The sequence below is a fragment of the Dreissena polymorpha genome, chromosome 7, assembly GCF_020536995.1.
Source record: "Dreissena polymorpha isolate Duluth1 chromosome 7, UMN_Dpol_1.0, whole genome shotgun sequence".
Lineage (NCBI taxonomy): Eukaryota > Metazoa > Mollusca > Bivalvia > Myida > Dreissenidae > Dreissena > Dreissena polymorpha.
The window spans coordinates 7,538,187-7,558,762 of NC_068361.1; the positions used below are offsets into that span (position 1 = coordinate 7,538,187).

Below are 20,576 nucleotides of genomic sequence, written 5' to 3' on the forward strand. Positions count from 1 at the left end.
AATAAACATATGATAAAAGCCATAGTCATCGCATTGGGACATCACACACCATTAAAAATAAATACATGATTAAAACTAAAGTCATTGCATTGGAACACAAAAAATTAAACATAATATGAGTTTCTTATATAGATTTTTTTATTGCTTATGCTATTTTAGTGTTGAATGATAATTACTCTAATGTTATTACGTGCATACAATTATTTTGATTCCTAAATGAATATGTTATGAATATTTGATGAAATTGAAACATGAAGAAATTGAAACGTGTTATACATTTAACTTAAAGTAGAAAATGCGCACATATAACAACTTTTAACAATAATGTGAATGTTAAATTAAAACAAACCGATCAGGAAATGAAGTTTTCTGATTATTGGGTAAAATAATCATACACATCATATTTTATTTGGCAATGCTTGCATTTTTTATGTGCAGCTCAAGGCCCTGGTGGAATTGTGGGGGTGGGGGAGTCTTGCGGCGGAATTTTCGGGCTTCAGTGCGACTGGACTCTCGGACTGACCTGCAACAATGGCATTTGTATTGGAGAACTATTCGGCAATGTAACATGTTGTTTCCCATTGTATTTAAGACTGTTTTGGATTGTATGTTAGACTAAACTCTCAATTTACATTGTACTACACCATAACCACATGCTTATTATAAACCATTCCATGTAATGTTCAGATATTTTGTTTCCGATTTAACTTAAAAGTTTACATTGGGTATCTACGCAACCGGATGTTAATTTTAGACGGGCGATGGCACTGGAGGGAACCCCGCGATCATCATATGAAGAGCACCACTGGAAAAGGCTACTACAGTTGACTAATTAACCACTAATGACCAGCTTAAACAGGTACTTAATGCTATTTTCCTTTTTATTCGTCGCATATTATACGTCATCGAACGCTTTTAAACGATATACTGGATGCAACACCATCCATCGTACATTTGCAAAACACCTAAGCACTTTTATTGGGATAATTGTCAAGTGCTATAGAAGTTTCCACATAATAGTGTTGTTTTTGCATAAGTGTGTTGCTAAAACTGCAGAGGGATGTTGTTAGTGCAAATTTATTTATCGTGATTGCGGCAAAGGTAAACACAATCTTCATTTTGTGATGTTAATAAAACACGATCAAGTGCATTAAGGGATTGTAACGACAATGGTGGAAACAACGAAATAAATGTTGTTTGAAAGAAATAGATTTCTAAACTGTAAACAAGGTATTTTTAAATCTGCAGTGGAAAATTGGACGCAAGAAGTTTATTACCTAAATTAAACTGACAAATACACTGTGAAATAAATACAGTAAAGCTGTTCGCATTTGCATTTTCACATGATCTTAGTTACTTTGAACTTAATGAATACTTGTTTCCCTTAATTATGTCATTATTATTACTAGTATATACACGAAATGAATGCAATTTGGTCAATATAGTAAAACAAAATGAATAAAACGCTGTTATAAGTTTATCATGTAAGTTATTTTAAAGACAAACAAGAAGAAGCCACTAACATTTGACACTTGAAGTATATACCCATCAGATACACTGTTCATTTTGTTTAAAATTGTAGACGTAAATAGTAAAGGGTGACAATTAAATGCAATTAAAACTGTGCTTCACCTGAATTTCTGAGTTTATTTTATTATCATGTTTGTATTCAGGCATGAAGATTTTATCACTGCGATTGTTAAGTTTTCCTTTGGTAAAACAACGATACCCATGTTTAAATATAATACAATTCTATATGGTTCCTTTTAACATGCATATATTATTGTATAATATGTTTCACATTTGTACATGCCATTTGTCATTTCAGGGCTTCTTCGGTGGAATTAATTGATATTACCTTTAGACAGTGATTCCAAATGGTATAGACATATATTTTGTAATGTTTTGGCTACCATAATAATATGAGGACTGAACTTCAATAGAGTGTTTCTATTATGCAACTGCTTACGTTGACGATTAGCAATTGAATGTGCATGCCTGAGTAAACCTTCTGTCAAAATGTGTAGCTACGGTAATACAACTTAATTAAACAATATTGTTATTTTTACCATTTAGACGGTTGCATGTAATATGAATACAATTGTTTTGAATAACGTCTATTTGTTAAAGCGCATTCCATGAACACGAATTTTAATTGCGTTATACCATTCAACAACACATCCATGATTTAAGACATAATCATATTTCGCCAGATAGTAGTGCATACATTATTAAACCGCATTTCAAACAGTATCTTTCTTCGAATATTTGCATTCTGATAAAATAAAGAATTGTATGCGATGAAAATGCACACCTCAAGAACATGTGCATATGACATATATTTAACAAAATAAACGAAGCGAGTACATATTTGATTTAAACAATCTGACAAACAGGCATGAAAGAAACTACTGCAAACATGGATCGAACATTAAGTCTTTATACAGATAGATTCCAAAATCAGCAGCAATTCCGCAGACTGATTATTGTGTCTAGTTTAAAGTAGGGTGTACACGGTAATTTTAGAAAAAAAAAGAATTGAACGTCAGCATGTATACATAAAAAGCCGTAATACAAATAGATTTTACTCTGAGAATGCGTGCACTCGGTAGAATCACTCGTCGCTAGATTGTCTGCTTTGATCATTGTTGTATGTTGTTATTAATTTTTGTAAATGTATATGAATTTATTACGAAATTCGCCGCTAGTGCAATGTTCAATGTAAGAGCCTTATAAGAAGTATGTCAGAAAGGAAACGCATGCAAAACGAGAGTTTTGTCATAAGCACCAGTCTGGTAAACCTAAATTGTAACTCTCGCTTATATAACCACAAGTGCTATTTCAAAATCAGCTTTCGTATATAACGCTTTGATTACTTCACGAACAATTACATATTTGTAAAAAGGTATTGTTAAAATTTATATCATAAAGATTTTTCTTGTTTTAAACATTTTGCTAGTGGTGTCCGCTGATTAGTACTAAATCATATTTTATTCTTACTTTTGAAAATACTTAATTTGTAAACGCATGTTAAAATAATTGTTTAAACTGAAAGTATGAAGATAATTGCTGTTTTAAAACCTTTGCAAGTAATGGCCGCTGGTTAGTACTGAATCATATTTTATTGTTACCTTTGTAATGATTTATTTATTAGTCACAATCACGTTTCACCAACCCTTGCGATGAACGTGCTTTGCACAATATCCCAGTTTATGATACAGCTGTTTAAATGTCTTCAACGCTTATATATTATTATGTATATATGACGAATGAAAAAAAAAAGAAACGCAACGTCATTATGTATACATAAAAAGCCGTAGTAATAACAGATTTTACTCTGAGAACACGTGAACTCGTTTGAATCACTCGTCACTAGAAAGTCTGCTTTGATCATTATTGTATGCTGTAAATTCATGATTTTACATGTAACTTTATGAATTTATTACGCAATTCGCCGCTTGTGAAATGTTCAATGTCTAATAAGTAGTAAATCAGAAAGGAAACACATGAGAAACGAGAGTTGTGTAATTAACACCAATGTGGCAACGCTAAATTTTAACTATCGCTTATATAACAACACGTGTATACAACGATTTGATAAAAGCACATTACTTCACACACAATAACATATTTTTTTAAAGAAATTGTTCAATCTTATATGATAAAGATTATTCCTGTTTTAAACCATTTGTGAGTGGTGGCCGCTGTTTAGTACTTAATCATGTTTTATTATTACTTTTTTAAATAAATGATTTGCAACCGCATGCTAAAACGAATTGTTGAAATTAATAATATGAGAATAATTGCTGTTTTAAACCTTTTGCAAGTGATGGCCGCTGGTTAGTACTCAATCATATTTAAGTATTACTTTTGTAAAGAATTTATACATTTATCACATTCACGTTACACAAACCCTTGCGATGAACTTGCTTTGCAGGAAATCTCATTTAATGATTCAGCTGCCTTATTTTTTTAACGCTTTTATATTATTCTGAATATATGAAACATGAACTGTACTGTAAACTAGAAATGGTTAGATTATTACTTTAGAGATCGAGCTCTGATTAATGTTGAATACTTGAAAAATGCCTTAAATTCATCGGTTAAAGCATATTTATATACATATACTTGTGTGACAACCGTACATTGCTTGTATTGTTTTGACCCGTATGATTTGCCTAATCATTAAATACGTTTTCAAAGCGAACCAGTCATGACAGAGGGGCATACAACAAGTGCAACAGTGTATTTGTGATACGTTTTAAGTTATGTGTTTTATTTAAACTAAATAAAGCAATGTATAATAATATGGTATATATTCTCATGACATATACTCATATCCTTTATAAATAGATCGATTATAATCGCGTTCTCCGCACAAGTTACGATAGAAGCAGGCGCTTCTCTGAAGGGGGATTATTGCGGATATATGGGCATCACGTGTTTGCCATGTGGATGCCTAGTGTTTAAGCTCAGTCGAAGCACACACCCAGGCAAATGTCTGGTTGTAGTGAATGCATTCACGTAACACCAACCCTTGCGATAAACTTGCTTTGCACAAAATCTCAGTTTATGAATCAGTTGTCTACAAAAATCCACGATGATATGTTATCCTGTATTTGAAGCACGGATTTTTATCTTCTGGAGTTCCTTTATTCTCCGGAGTAAATTAGTTTGAAAAATATGTTAGTTTAACATCCTACCCACTCTTAAATACCACAACCCGCTAACATTTGAATTTGTTTTTCAATCACTTTGTTGTTGAGTTATTATTTTTAACATTTTCTATATAAGTAACTTCAAATTACTTCATTTGCATTTACTGTGTTGTAATAGTCGTCAAAGCTGATCATAGGTGTTTTATAAACATATCGATATGTTGTAAGTGAGTGTTAGATTTGTCTCATTGTCTAACTTCAAATTAAGTGAGACAAATCCCTTCCCACATGCTTTAATGAACTTTGTTATAGAGTATACATGTGTAGATGTTTTAATATTTCAGTGATTTCTTAGTACAACACATTGTCTTGATATAATGCAAAAGAGTGCATCAGAGTGGCATTGTAACTTTTTCGGACATGTTATAGCTATCAGAATAAAGTGAAGACTGAATTTCAAACTTGCTTTTGTTTAAAACCATGATTCAGTTGCTTGTCTAATAGCCTGCTCTAATAGACATTGGATGCATTATACTTACTGCAAATACAAGCCTTAATTCATGTTATTACAACAACTGTTTGTTCTTGGCGAGTTTAGTCTCTATACAAGCTATAAATCTAATATATTTATGTTAGCGTTTATAATATGCGAGTGTTAATTTATGTAATACCTTAATCGACACAACGTAAAACGTGCCAGTCTGCAAAAACTGACAACATGATTAATATTGCGGTTTCAGAGTGTGTTATTGGCAAATATGTGGTGATTAATTTTCCGATATTATTGTAATTTTTATGTAAACCGAGTTTTAGTTTTCATCAATCAAACTTTTCAGCAACTTAATGTTTCAAACGTGTACACGTGATCTTTTGTAAAACGTTATTATGCGATACCAGACATAAATGTGTGTTTGCTTTATTGTCAATATGTAAAGTTTAACAGTGAACGCTAGATCTTAAGATTGAGAACATGATTTTTGTGCACGAAAATATAAATCTTCTGAAATAACAAAGCGTTGCTTATAATTTATTTTCTTTCAAACAAAGTGTAAAATGTCAATCTTCCTTCCTAAAAGGTTATAGCATGTCGGAGAATTTATGATACAAGTCTCGTACGCTCTATTTCTCAATTTTCGTTACATCTATCGCCGCTATTTCAATATGTGTTTGTTGTACTACTGTAATCGCCAACACATCACTCTGCATAACTAAGATGATTCCACGTAATTAATTTTAATTTTGACTATCTTTTGTATATCTCGTGTATATTGATTGTATGGCGGGGACCAGAAATTTTAGCAGAAATAAACTATATAATTACAACATCAAACATATAATTACAACATCAAACATAATTTATACACATACGTACTATGGAAAAACGTTTATTTACAACCCTACTTATAACACATTAATAAAATGTTGTGTTTTTACAAAACAGAGACAACTCTTTTAGAGTATATACATAAATTGCATAAGTAGAGTATAAAAACAAAATGTATAAACACATGTGCTGGCTAAAATGATTTGTTTATTTCGAAGTATTAACATTTCGAATTTGTGTATTCACATGATTTCATTAAACATACCGATGATATCTAATCGGCAACATGTTATGCAAACCAGAATTATAGGACTGTATAGTTTGACATACAACATAATTTATAAAACATTCGTTTACTGTCAACGGTGATTGCGACAGCTTTTATTCTTTGTAGGTTTTGTAACAGAATTGTCTAATGCAACATAAATCGGGATATAAAAACGTTCGGTTTATACGAAGTGTTACAAAAAGTTGTTGTGAGGGACATTGATGGTAGTGCAAAAATGTAGATTTCCTTTTTAACGCTGGTGCATATTCTGGTGCATATTGTTGCTGCTGGTGAGAAATACTTTAATTATGTATACTACTTGATTATGATTTTCATAAATTATAAGTTTGTATTTATTGCGAATATTTATCGAATTTGTATGCGGTGGTAACCACGTCTTTTATAATTTGATGACAACTGTTTTCTATGCATGAAGTTTATCAATAACTCTCCTGGTTAATTATATAGTTATCCATTACATATTTATTTATAAATTATATCTGGTTAGAATTTGCATAATACAACAGGCAAAAATATGCGCTAAACTAATTTGCAGTATGAATATATTTCTATATATATATAATATCTAACCAGGCCTCATGGCTGGACCTTGAGAATTTAGTGGATTAGAAAATGCTCGCCGCTCTCAAGACGACTTGGTGTGTTTCCAATGGTTAGAATCCCCATCGGAAGATGTTGGGTTCGTTTTTGTTGTAGGTTACCCCGCAGAAATTGTTGCATTTTAGTTGAGAGAATCAGAAAAAAAAACAGTCGAAAAACATACACCTATAAGATGACTCGATATTCCAATGGCGATTACCAGAACTGAGTATTAAACATAGATGATGCACTTATGGACATGCATATATTGAAGACATTAATGGAAATAAATATTTACAGTTCTTGTTATAAAACTCATATATTCTTATTTTCTCGTTATAACAATATGTATGTTTCATACATAAATTGATTTCGCCAGTATAACACCTGTTATCTTACAATTAGTTGGACAATCGTTATTTCATTATTGTTTTACATTGCCTTTATTATTATGTCATTTCTAACAATTTCTGCATGTAATGAATCGAAACGAATCCAACGATACAAATGGCTTATGCAAATGTATAAACGTTGCATGCAAATTGCTTTAATTGATTATATTTCTCTGAAGAAAAAAGACGATTTATAGAATTGTGTTGCATTCATATTGCCATTATCGAATAAGACGCTGATATGTTGATTTAATATTTCTTTGAAACGTGTCTTCGATTATCGTCACGATAATTGGCTTTATTTGGTAAAGCGGTTTACCATGATACTGCACCGGTTGATGTATCATTCAAATAGAAAAGAAATCGTGTATATTGCGTCCTTAGTCATACAGTCACACATCATTGAACATTATTAAATGTATGAAACAAGTTGTAAAAAGTAAATGTCATCATATGCAATGAACTCTATTACATTTACACCAAATGTACCTTACAATCTTTATATTCGAAGCAAAATCTTATTTGGATGTTCTATAATTCGTACAAGATGTCCAATAAACATAATGTTTGCAAACGGACTGTTTTGATGACAAATGTTTTACTGGCCTGATTTTCCCATTTTGTCTTCAACGAAATGTGTTTAGTATCGAATCAGAATATCAAATTGTATTTGAACGTACAAATAATTTGTAGTAACGAGATGGAAACTTTCAAAACATGGTGAGGTGTGAATGCGACAACACATAGCAACCATGTTAAAAGTATGTCTTATGCATCGAATCGAAGAAAATTTTAATTACCCAGATATATGTACATGGTTGTTTCAAATATTATAAGATGAAATAGTATGAACATCTAGATCAGTGAACACTTTTATTTAATAATCAATATTAAATCTTAATGCAATTGCAATTTATACAACTCTTATCAATTCTACTTTCAAAATCTTAAGTATAATATTCAAATAATTATATAACGCACAATATATTTATAAGTAGTATATAAAGAACTGAATGGTTTTTTCACATATGCATATTAAATGTTCGTTCTACAAATCATACGTTAAGAATATTTAATTTACTCCATACATAAAAACGAATAATAAGAACATACAGAAACACTATAACGACATAATACCTCGGAAAACACAATTTAATGCACTTAATGTATTATATACAATGTATTCTGAACACTAAAGATATCATGAACAATACGCATAAACTATGTATAATATTAATGCTAAAAACATGTACATAAACTTATACAAACCATATTCATGTGATTGGTTTGTCTAGTCTCCAAGCAATGTTCAGTTAAATATTCAAAGTATTCACATCACTGGACACGTGGCTTTCATGTTCCGGATGATAGAAGTTGCGATTTACCTGTACGTATTCAGTCAGCTGGTAATTGGTCTTATCCTGCATATGATTTCAAACTATATTTAACTGATTTCCTCTCCTCGACAGCTTTTTGCAAGAGAAAGGCACATTTGTCTGCAATAATATTTAGCAATTCTACAATGTAATTACACTGACTCGTTGGTTGACAGATACTCTTGTAAAGCGTCTACCAAAGTCCGTGGGTGTTTCATCTATGGTTCACAAATATTGTATAATATAAAGTCACACGTTGTTATTTTCAAATGATGGCAAACTGATATTCATACATAATAATAATAATTTTTTTTTATATACTTACAACTGCATCTAAATTAACGGACATGCATTCAATATTTATGTGGTATAAACTCGTTTAAAGGTGATCTACGGAGCATGTACATTATACCCGTTATGTGTGTTCAAGACTTGTCAAATTGATATTTTTTTGCCAACATGCTATACGTAGTAATTATAAGGTTTGCAAGAAACACACCAACACTAACGCTTAAATAGCTTCACTGTATGCATATACATTATTTCTTCTTTCGCACTTTGCACGTTGTTACGTCTGTCACAATAAGTGTGACATGTTATTAGAGAATTGATACGACGCGCAATATGCGAAATATATGTTGCCCTTACATTACGAGTCTTTTTTTACAAGTTACGAAATAAGCAAACGTGTCCACTTATTGCAACAAATGAGTGGTCTGACCATTTCTGATAAATCTATTGTTTTTTTGAAAAGTTATCAGTTTTTTGTTTTATCGCATATTGACGGTTTACTTTACGTTTGTCTGTCTGTGAGTACTTAAACATTGTTCATATGATTACCCAGAAAAACTGAATTGATTAATTGAAGAAGCATGATTTACGTATAAATGACAAAATGACCATCATGCACGACCATTTTATCATTTGTCAGCGGCGTTTGTTATATTCTGTATATGTTTGTAAAATACTTTATTAGAAACTAATGTCGATATGTAACAGCACATATCTTTTAGTACAATTTTGTAAATACATATCATTTTTAAAGTTTAGTAACATCGTTTGCGAAGGCGATACACGAATAATAAATGTACTTTTTACTGGTGGCTCCGATACCCTGTATTATAGTATCTTCAAAAATAAAAGTGCACCTTTAGTGAATGCTGACTGATTATTGTGATACGATTCTAAATCGTCCCCTGCGTCACCAGTGTATCCGCCCACATGGAGCTTATACTTCCCAGACTCAGATACAACACTGAAGGCAGAATACAATGCATAACCCTTTCGTCCATCGAACGTCTCCATATCAATCCTCAGCTCCCTCGGTTTGTCCTTAGTCAGCTGGTAGATATATTCATTGCCAAACCAGAATTCGACTCTCACGTTGCCGAAGCCAGCTTTGTAATCGGCCCAACTGCGATTGAAATTTACAGACCCGTCCATTCTTCTCTGAATAACTATCCAGCTCTTGTTCTTGGAGTCCACATCACAATATACCTTCATACCATATTGGTACGAACTGTGATGTATTATGTATTCACCACTCACCGCAACACCATCACAATAATTTATGTATTTACTTTGACGCCATATGATTTCATCACTGACGTTCTTCAAAATTTCATTTGACGTTTTAACATTGGCAATATCTGATGTTATCCGAGATATTACCTGTAAAGTATCCAGAGAGCGATTTGCCAATGACTCATTTAAATGAATAAATCCGTCGTTGTAGTATGCACGCATATAATTTATATCTTGTTTACAGACGATATAGCTATCGTTTACTAGTTTTTGCGCTGCGCTCAAATCCGCGTTCGTTTCATTTTTTATGGTGTCTATTTCTGAACGTAAATATCTTTCCGCACTGTTTAATCTAAAATCAATGTCTTCATATTGTTTTTTTATTTCGTTAAATGCCTTTAGGAGCATTACGTTTTGGGATTTTTCTCTTTTAAACACTTTCATTACACTGTCAATTTTAACCAACATAGCTCCACAATCAAATGAACCTTGATGCGCGTTAGAACCTTCTATATTTGTGTTTCTAACAACATGTTCCGAAGTTTCCGTTAGCATGTAAGAAAGTGTAGAAATGTCTTCCCTTCTATTTTATCTTTCTGCTTTCAGATCCTTTCGAAGATCACGCAGTTCATCTCTTAAGTCGTCAATGATATCATTTTGAAGCCTGAATACGCCGTTTTCAAGTTTATCTTTGCAAAATTCGTGATGACGATGCTTCACTCAAAAAGTTAGAAGAAATAGTTTGAAAACCAACCAAACAAATCAAGTACAATAACTTTTTGTTTTTCAAATGCAACATTGTTTTGTATAAACCATACGTGTAAAACGTAGTAATTATACGGATACCACGTCAACGAGGCACAAGCAGCGCACGGTTTAAATATATCCGACAGTCTATTTCCTACTGCACATTTGCACTGAAATAGAGTTGCTTTGCTCGAGTGTTGGATGTTATCTCTGTATTGCACAATCTGGTGCTAGGCAACAAACTAATCAAGATACGAGTTTTGGTAATTTGATATTAACGTATACCAGACTCCGTTTCCTGCAAATTACTTCGAAACATATTTGCTACTAGACAAAAGGTAGAATATGAAAGTGCATATGAGACGCGCTTTTAGAAACATGGTTTTAATGCATGTGCATAAAGTGTCGTCTGAGATCAGCCAGTGCAGTCTATAAACAAACAAATCATAAAAAGGAAAGTGTCGTCCCAGTTTAGCCTATGAGGAGTGCACAGGCTTATCTAGGGCGACATTTTATATAGGGCGACATTAAATCCCCTTATCTCAGACCGCGACTCATATAGTTTAAAGTAGCCTCTTTATATAATGTCGTAAAACTGAGAAACTGCGATAGTAATTTGTAAGCACAAATATAAATAAACTGATTTATATGACAACCAGGTTAACAAAAAGTTTTGACAAAAAATATTGTCTTAAACAATCATCCGTTGTGCATTTTCGCAGCTCAGAAAAGTAACAAACATGCTATATATAACAATACAATTTGTTATAAACCGTGATCTACACAAATGACACTGTATCGATTTGAAAAACGACGTAACATTTTGAAAGTCATTTCCATTTTCTAAACAATTTACCATCAGTGTTTTATTTCGGAACAACGTTCTTCTGTACAGTAATGAATCTTATTAATATTATAAATATATAATATGCAATTTAGTACAACAATGTTTCATAAAGTAATAATGCATTAAAATGAAAACATACCATCTTATTACTTATAAAATAAAAACTTAAAAAATACATAGCTGCAGAAAAAAAGTATTTCCCGGTTGTGCCTTTTATATCGGTATTGACTTTATCATATTCGTTATACATTTTATTTAAGTAAACAGCATTTGATTGATGCCACCACTTAGAGATTGCGAAAATAAAATGTTAACATTAAAATCGTATAAACTCGTTTTAAGCATTCTACTATTGATCATGTCTTGCTTATAACACCTGGGCCCGGTTGCTCAAAGCATCGTTAAGATAACATTACCGTTAAGCTTTACCTCTGTTAAGTACCCTAACGCAGCGTAATTTTATCAGCCGTTAACTTCACGTTGCTCAACAAGTTTTAACGCTAGCGTTAATTAACGCAGCGTTAAGACTTTAACATCCATGTTAAATCCCACAATCCATTCCAAATTTCCACTTCCTGTTCCTGTTATCCAATTCCAAAATGGCATCCCAAGCAGACGCATCTTCAGTGACTTCACCTGAAATTAAAAGAAAGAAAAGGAGCATTAACTTTAGCAATACAGAAATATTGAAATTGGAAGAGCTGGTAAAAGATGAGAAGACATTTTCAATATTAACTAATAAATTTTCAAACATTGTAAATAATAAAATGAACAAAGATATGTGGACGAAAATTGCTGAAGTTATTTCTGCACAAGGAATTGCAGTTAGAACTGCGGATGAATGTAGTAATAAGTGGCAGAACTTGAAAAGAGAGAGCAAGGCAGCAGTTGCCAGTGAAAAGTTAGAACGGCGTAAAACGGGCGGAGGGACCCTGACACTGACAGCTGTCGCCGATGAACAAAAAGTTCGGATCGCCGAAATGTATAAAGATTCGGCATCCTTCAATGGGATTATTGGAGGATTGGACAGCGATGAAGCTGGTTTGTTCTAACAATCTTTTTTTTTAATATTTCATTTAAAAACTACCAATTGAAACAATTAATAAAAAGTAAAAAATGAAATGTCAACGGCCGTCTGCTTTGATATATGCTAATTATAGAAACAGGGTTTTTCCCATGTTCAACACTGTTTAAACCAACAATTAAGTCAAGTTTTATTGATGTGATATTTCAAACTGCATACAAACATTCACAAATCATAATGCAACAATAATACTCACCATTTCATGTGAAATTATGTCCAATAAGTATCCAATTTCTCACAATGACACTCGCTTAGACACATGGCATTGCGCCATTTGCGGGTTACAGAATGAGTTTTATTTTCACCGTCGTGAGCTGCAAAGGTTACACACAATTCTGATGGTGTTGTGTTTATTTTTAGAGATGGTCGTCACTTTCTGTCCAACACCACAGTTGCGCCCGCTGTGGGAACAGTTGAACAAACGGAGCAGTCAAGGTATATAAAATAATGTTTCTAAATGCTCACACTGCCACAAAATAGCTAAATCAAACCCCATGCAGCCCCCAGTTGAAATTAAGAGAGTTTTGACTTTAACTAATTGTAGTTAATGCTACTAAAAGTAGTTACTAATATAATGGCTAGTTCCTTAAGTAGTAGTTGCTGCCTCTCCAATCACACTTTTCCTACTATCAGTATTTACTATTATTATTTGTGATAATTATATTACGTACTATTTAATGATCAAATGCTGATAAGAATGCTGTATTTAAAATATATGTAAACTCCATGTACTTCGAGATCCGCAGCGGGCGCAATTTTCCTTTGGGGTGACCTATATGAGGCCAGATGTTATAGGTAGGAATATCAGGAAGTCTGCGTCAAAGTTAAATTGCAGGAGGCGTTAATTGTGCGTGAGTCAGAAAGATCAGATCAGTTTGTAAAGCAAGTTGCAAACTCGAGCCACGCACTAGATAAAATTTTATTTCTGTGATAACTTAATACTATTCTATCCTATTTTCCATTGAATATATACCAATAAGTTTTATTTAGCTAAAACACGTTTAACATACCCACTATCTCCTAACAGCACACCATCTGCAAAGTTTGTATGCTCCCGCTCCAGCTTTGCACATAGACCCGACGTCCTGAAGATGTGGCTGTCATGGCATGACCCTGGCCAACTGGCATTGACACTTGTAAATTTCCTTGTATCACACACAAACTATACATAAACACGAAGGCTTTGTATTTGATTGTGACACCTTAAAGTTATTTAAGATGAGGCATAATTTACCCCTTTCGAAACCCGTTTTAACTAACGACCGTTTTAACTCTTAAAATGCTACAATAAATTATCTTTCATGTTTTTAATATTACCATTAAAACCTTGCACCAAAAAATAAACGTTCAAACATATGATAAAGAAAAATAATAACAGGTAAGTTGTACATGTAAAACTTATTTTACATATTAAATAATAAGATATAAATTTATAATATCCTTAGTATTTTACTTGATTAATTTAGATATCTCACTGCTAACAATGCTTACAAAACATTTCATATGAACGCTGATTTTGCAAATAAAAATCTACAAGTACAAACAAATAAGCACATGACCTAAATGCATTTATTTATTCATTTCAGATGATATATATATATGTGCAATGGAAACAATAAAACAGCATTAAGTTTACCTTGATGATCACAGACAGCTTGGACATTTATGCTGTGAAAGCCTTTCCGATTTACATATGAAGCTTCATCATCATGAGGTGCCTGAATGCGGATGTGTGTTCCATCTATGCAGCCAATTACATTCGGGAATCCAGCAACTGCATAAAAGCCTTGTTTAACTCTTTCCTTCTCCGCTGGTGATGGCCACACAACGAACTCGTGCAAGTGCTTGATGATGGCATCCGTTACATTTTCAACAACTCTAGATACCGTACATTTGTGGAATCCTAGAGTGTCTCCAATGACTGAATAAAATGCTCCAGTACCAAACAATCTCAATGTTATGAGGATTTGTTGGAATGATGTCAGCGCATGGTTTCTGTTTGTTTGCCGTTGCAAATTGTCCTTAAGAAGATTTTCCAAGAAAGAGACTCCATTCTTAGAAAAACGATAACGTGCAATAAACTCTTCACTAGTTAATTCATCAAGATGATGTGACAATCGAAATTCCTTTGGTTTCCTAAATGGCAGAACAGCTATAGCAGCCATTTTGAAACCTAGCGTTAACTGTTTAATTGTGCTTTAAACCTCAATTAAAGTTAACGGCAGAAACTGACGTTAAACTTGCCGTTAAAAGCCAGCGTTATTTTTAGCAACCCAATGTTAACGCTAACGCTGATTTTAACAGGCCCGTTATCATTTAACGGTCCGCTAAGACTTAACGATGCTTTGAGCAACTGGGCCCAGGTAGGTGTTTAATTTAACAAAACTGTATTAGTAAAATAAATTATTTACCTATTCAAAATTAAACACGTTTTCAAAATTCTCGTACCGACAATTATTATTAAACGGTTGATTGAGTTTTTAGTAATCTGACTTTTACAAAGTTCTGATTAAACGACCGAATAATATCCACACAGGCATAAGGCATAAGTATCTATCAACGAAGTCTTTTAAATAACACAATTGACAAGATTTTTACCACTTAAAAGATTTTTCTGACATTTTCCATATATCATACGATATTTCCTAGGAAAGTTGGCATTTATTCAGTCGATAATGTGCGTTTGATTATAGTAAAGAGGTATATGATAATATAATTATATTAAAACACACAGCCATATTTCTAATCTAATAGTGTTATAGTGTGAATATAAATATGCACATGTTAGCCTAACAACACTGATAGTGTTGCGTGAAAGTTATATTATATGAATGCGCATTATGTTAAGGGTTTGTTTAGTGGAGTGCTTTCGCTTTCAATGAAAGGCCAGCCAACTTTGCCTTATGAGACATCGTTACTGATGAACACTTTAACCCTGTTTCATATTCTTTATTTCAGGGCATTTGAAATGAAAACAATCGTCTACCCTCGATGTAAATATCTGCTTGGTAAATAATCGTTCATAACAGAACGTAGGCAGTGCGCCAAGTGTAGGACTTGAATCTTTTATCGTGAATTGTTTACGAGATGATGTACTGGAAATAAATTGTTATTTAATGAGGCGTTGGGGCAAAATCAAACAGTTGGGGATTTTTTCTTCTTAACTTAAAGCATAATATTCGAATAAACATATTTTTTCTAATATTTGATTAAAACGAATGCTTGTACCGACATTTGCAGACTGGTAGATCGTAAAAGAAGATATGTTTTTGAACACAACTCTTACTCATGTGCATCAGAAGCATTACATAAAAATTCGTTCCTACCATTAAACTAGCGTTTACTGTGCCATCAATGTTACCACATCAACTAATTATAAAGCATGTTTTTGACAATGTGAATATTTATGTAAATGCACGACATTCTGCATTGTGATGCTTATGACAATGTGAAAGAACCAGTGTGTGGGAATGGATTAATATTACATTTACATCAATCATTCTGAACAATCTGGAACGGATGTTCATTTAATGCATATTCGACTGCGTTTAACTGTTTTATTATTTTGTTTGAAACTAGCTACGTTTAGATTGCGTACTTTTGTGTCTTTTTTAATGTAGATATTTTCTAGAATAATTATGCGATTGAAACATATGATCGATTTATCAACTGTTCAAAATGTACAGTTTTGTTTACAATATGTGTTTTTTTAATGAATGACGCCCTTTACCTGTATCTTATGACTGTTCCGTTACGCATAATTTGTTTAGCTGTAAAGCCTTTTTCAAATAACTACGCCGCTCTGTTATTTAATTCAACGCTTAATCGCTTTTTACAACAGTCTATCCCACGATACCGTATGACACGAATGACAGTGCGATCGACGTCATTCTTTAAGTTGCACTGCTTAACCATTCATGAAGTCAATTCTCATTCAGAGCCTCCTTTATATGGATACAGTTGAAAAAATCAATTTTAAAAATACCGCAAAACAATCTCGAGATGATTGAACAATGACATTGTAAGGGGCGGGGGGTAAAGTGTCTTAGACAAAGTCGTTGTTATCAATTGTTTTTCAAAGTCGTGTATTCTCAAATGGAGACGCGAGGGCCTGACTTGCAATATCTCGCCGAGAAGCTCCGTCGGGCGTTGTGCAAGGGAAATATTTGATAGAATATAGCAATATTTTGACCATCAGGTATATTAATTTCTAAATGGACATTCCTCTTAACCGTAAACACATTCATTTTTTGAAATTCTGAACGGATATTTGTATAAAGATGTATAATACATGTATTTCGTCATAAAATTAATAGTAAAATGGTCTGTTTTCCGACTCAAAGTTAACATGGAAAATATGTATACTGCGTACGGTATGTATTTTGCCATTCATAAATACAAATTTGGAGGTGTGTGTACGCCTTGTTATGTTTATTTCAACATAATGCCCATACCAGTATATGCATCTGTTTTTAGCGGTACACACATCAAGTGATTCGTTTATACTTCATTTATGTACGTAACCTATCACTATTAGTGTATTTTATTAGAGCTAAACGCTCACTTTAAAACGGAAAAAAACTATTTGAAATGGAATAAACAAACTCCCATTTTAACTTAACCGTTGTTACGATATAGTAAGAATTTGAACTTTGAGCCTTATGCCGAATAAAGTAGTTCAGTTTACAATAAGGTATATTTTAAGGAAGCATATAACTAATAGTATTACTACTAAGTACAAGTATTTCGTACTTTATGTTTATTTTTTTCAGAACCGTCCAATGGTTTAAATCTCGGTCTTTGAAATCATGGCACCGATGGTGAATTTCCAGGCGACAACTTTACCTCCCCAACATGTATTTGATTCCAGCTTGCCATTCTCATTTGTCTATGTGTATTATGGCAGGTTTTGTTGAATTTGCATAAAGGTTAAATGTGAACAATTTTGGAATATTTTGCAATCATTTACAAACCATGTATCCAAAAAGAGACCAAGTCATTAAGCGGTTCAACCTGGACCATGCACGCTTAGTGATAATTAAGCATTCATAGTAAACACGGTTTTAACAATCTTTAGACGTAAAATGTGAATTAAACGTACCGAAAAGAGATATCATGTTCATGAAAGTGCTTTCTTAGGAACTCAATTTCACACAAACTAATATAAATGGTTTTGCAGTATTGAGTATGAATTATATGTGGCTTGTTTTCATTTAATTATTATATCCTTGAAAGATTACTTAAATTTATGTTCATACCGCCTAATAAATTATTATATGTAAGACGATTAACACAGTCTTGTCGAATGTAAGGTTCTTCTATTAATGTTCGATCCATATATTATAAAACGAATTATTTAAACAGGGCAAAGAAATCATGGAATTCGGGGTCGACTAATTTTCGAATTTTTCGGACGTACCGATTGACTTTTGAATTGAGCTCCAGATATTTGTTTCATGAGTTGTCGAGTTTTCTTCACACTCAATTAATGTATAAATAACGTTGTGTTTGTACTTGAGTAATATAAAGCATGCAACTATTTTTATGTGAGCTATTTTCTTGTTTAAATGTGTATTTTAGGCCGTACAATTTACAAGTCAGGCTTCTAATACGCTAAATACTTCCAATTATAAATCTTATTTAACAATGAAAGCTTAATAACAATGTAATTGGTCACAAACAGACTTTAGTCAAAGCTTGTTCCATACAGGGAGGTTTACAATGTTCTATATGTTATTAAAATCAGGAAATAAGGCCGTAAAAATGCAAGTAAAGCTTATTATGCACTGCATGTTCCCTACTGTTTACATTTGGCAACACATATTACTTGAATTCAATGAAATAGGCAAACCAGACATGAAAAGAATAAATACTGTGTGTGTTTTTTGCACTTTTTCAATAGTGCAAAAGTTATTTATTTTCTTATTAAAATCTGTATGTTTGCTGTTAAATATGCAAGTCAAAATTATTATATGCAAACTGTTTCTTACTGTGCATCTTATTAAAAAATATATATAGTTCACCTATGAAGTTATTGTTTATAAGAAGTCAGTAAAATACAGAAAACAATCTTTATTGCACACTGTTGGTAAGAAAATAGTGATTTTCTGGTTTTAATGTGGATTTATAGGTGTAAAATGTGCAAGTCAATATACTTACTTGCTTAACTGTCTCACAGTTCATCTTATTAAACAAATATAGTGTACTTATAAAGTTATTCTTTATAAAGCACACCTTACAATGCTTGAAGCAATGTTTTTTGCATATTTTGGCATAGAAAAAATTGATTTTCTTGTCAAAAAGTGTTTTTTACCCTAACATATGCAAGTCAATAGTTTGTATGTGCTTAACTTTTCAATTGTTCATCTTGTTAAAAAGTATGGCATTCGTATAATGCATTGATTACAATCGTACGTGCTAAAAAGAATGTTTCTTGCCTTCTTTGGGTTAGTTTTTTGCGTGTGAAAATGTGGATTTTTTTCCGTAAAATATTCAAGTCACTGTTCTAATGTGCTTAATTTTCAAACGGGTTACTTTATTCAACAAATATAGCTTACTTTCAATATCATGGTTAATAAATAGGTACTTAAATGCTCAAAGCAATCTATCTTGTAAACTTTCTGTTAGAAAATAGTTATTTTTTTGTTAAAGTGGGGATTTAAGGGTTATGCCGTAAAACATGCAAGTCAATATTCTTATGTGCTTAATTTCTTAACTGGTCATCTTTTACAACAAATATAGCTAACTTATGTAATTGTTACCAGACAGTCGTTTTTTAAAAGGAGCATTGTTTTCTGTAAAATATGCAAGTCAGTGATCTTATGTGCTTTTTTTCCCAACTAGTTATCTTAATTCAGCAAACATACCATGCTTATTTCGTTATTATGTTTATGCTTTTTAACAGGCAAGCAAAGACTAAAAGCTACATTTCTTGCATATTTTGAGGTAGGAAGCAGTAATATCCTAATTATAATGTAGGTTATAGGCTTAAAATATGGCTGTTTAAATAAGTATGTGCTTGATTTTCTAACTGTTAATTTTGTGTAACAAAAATAGATTACTTAAGAGGTTGTTATTTGCAAACAGGTATACCGAAGAATTTTTTGGCTTACTTTTGGCAAGAAAATATCAACTTATTTTCTTGTTCAATTATATATTTACGACCGTTAAATATGCAAGTCACTAGTCATATGTGCTAGATGTACTTATTGTTTATCTTTTCACCAATTATAGTTCAATAATGATGTAATAATTTTCAAAAAGACACTAAATAATAAAAGCAATCATTTTGCATACTTTTCGGTAGAAAATACGAAGTTATTTTTTTTGTTCAAATATGGTTTTATTGCCGTTTAATATGCAAGTTGACATTCTTATTTGCTAAATTCTCCAACTGTTCATCTTGTTTAACAAATAAAGCTTACGCATTATGTTATTGTTAACAAACAGGTACGCGAAAGACTAAAGGCAATATTTCTTGCATACCTTGGGTAAAAAATAACCAGTTGTCTTTCGGATTCTTGTCTGCCTTGAAGAATTGCTCTTGATGTCGGTTAGGTGTTAGATTCCAGGACCTTGACTTGTTTATATATAGTACTTTGGTCCCCAAATATGTGATATAATATGATGAATTATGTTCTTCTTATTTTGTATTGCCTGTAGTGGTAAAGGAGGTGGAAGTTGAACTGTCTTTGTTTCGTTATCAAAGTCTATTTGTCTATTTCCAGTTCCCAGTGCGCAGACTCTACTGTTCCCC

General features: G+C 32.4%; 2 protein-coding genes and 1 long non-coding RNA gene across 3 annotated transcripts in view; 1 reads left to right on the forward strand and 2 right to left on the reverse strand.

Moving 5' to 3' along the window:
• Positions 1 to 20,576, reverse strand: part of LOC127838358 (uncharacterized) — a 372,916-nt gene that overhangs the window by 285,647 nt on the left and 66,693 nt on the right. The gene's annotated exons all lie outside the window — the stretch shown is intronic.
• Positions 433 to 1,996, forward strand: LOC127838371 (uncharacterized). The gene is made up of 3 exons (XR_008029791.1): positions 433 to 563; positions 755 to 859; positions 1,829 to 1,996. It is a non-coding gene; the product is annotated as an uncharacterized LOC127838371 (long non-coding RNA).
• Positions 9,738 to 10,121, reverse strand: LOC127838198 (fibroleukin-like). The gene has a single exon (XM_052365790.1). It carries the CDS (start codon positions 10,119 to 10,121, stop codon positions 9,738 to 9,740), a length of 384 nt encoding a protein of 127 aa, XP_052221750.1.

What these genes read in the sequence shown, in the direction of transcription:
- LOC127838198 (XM_052365790.1), bottom strand. Translation starts at nt 10,121, where the DNA reads ATGAAGGTATATTGTGATGTGGACTCCAAGAACAAGAGCTGGATAGTT.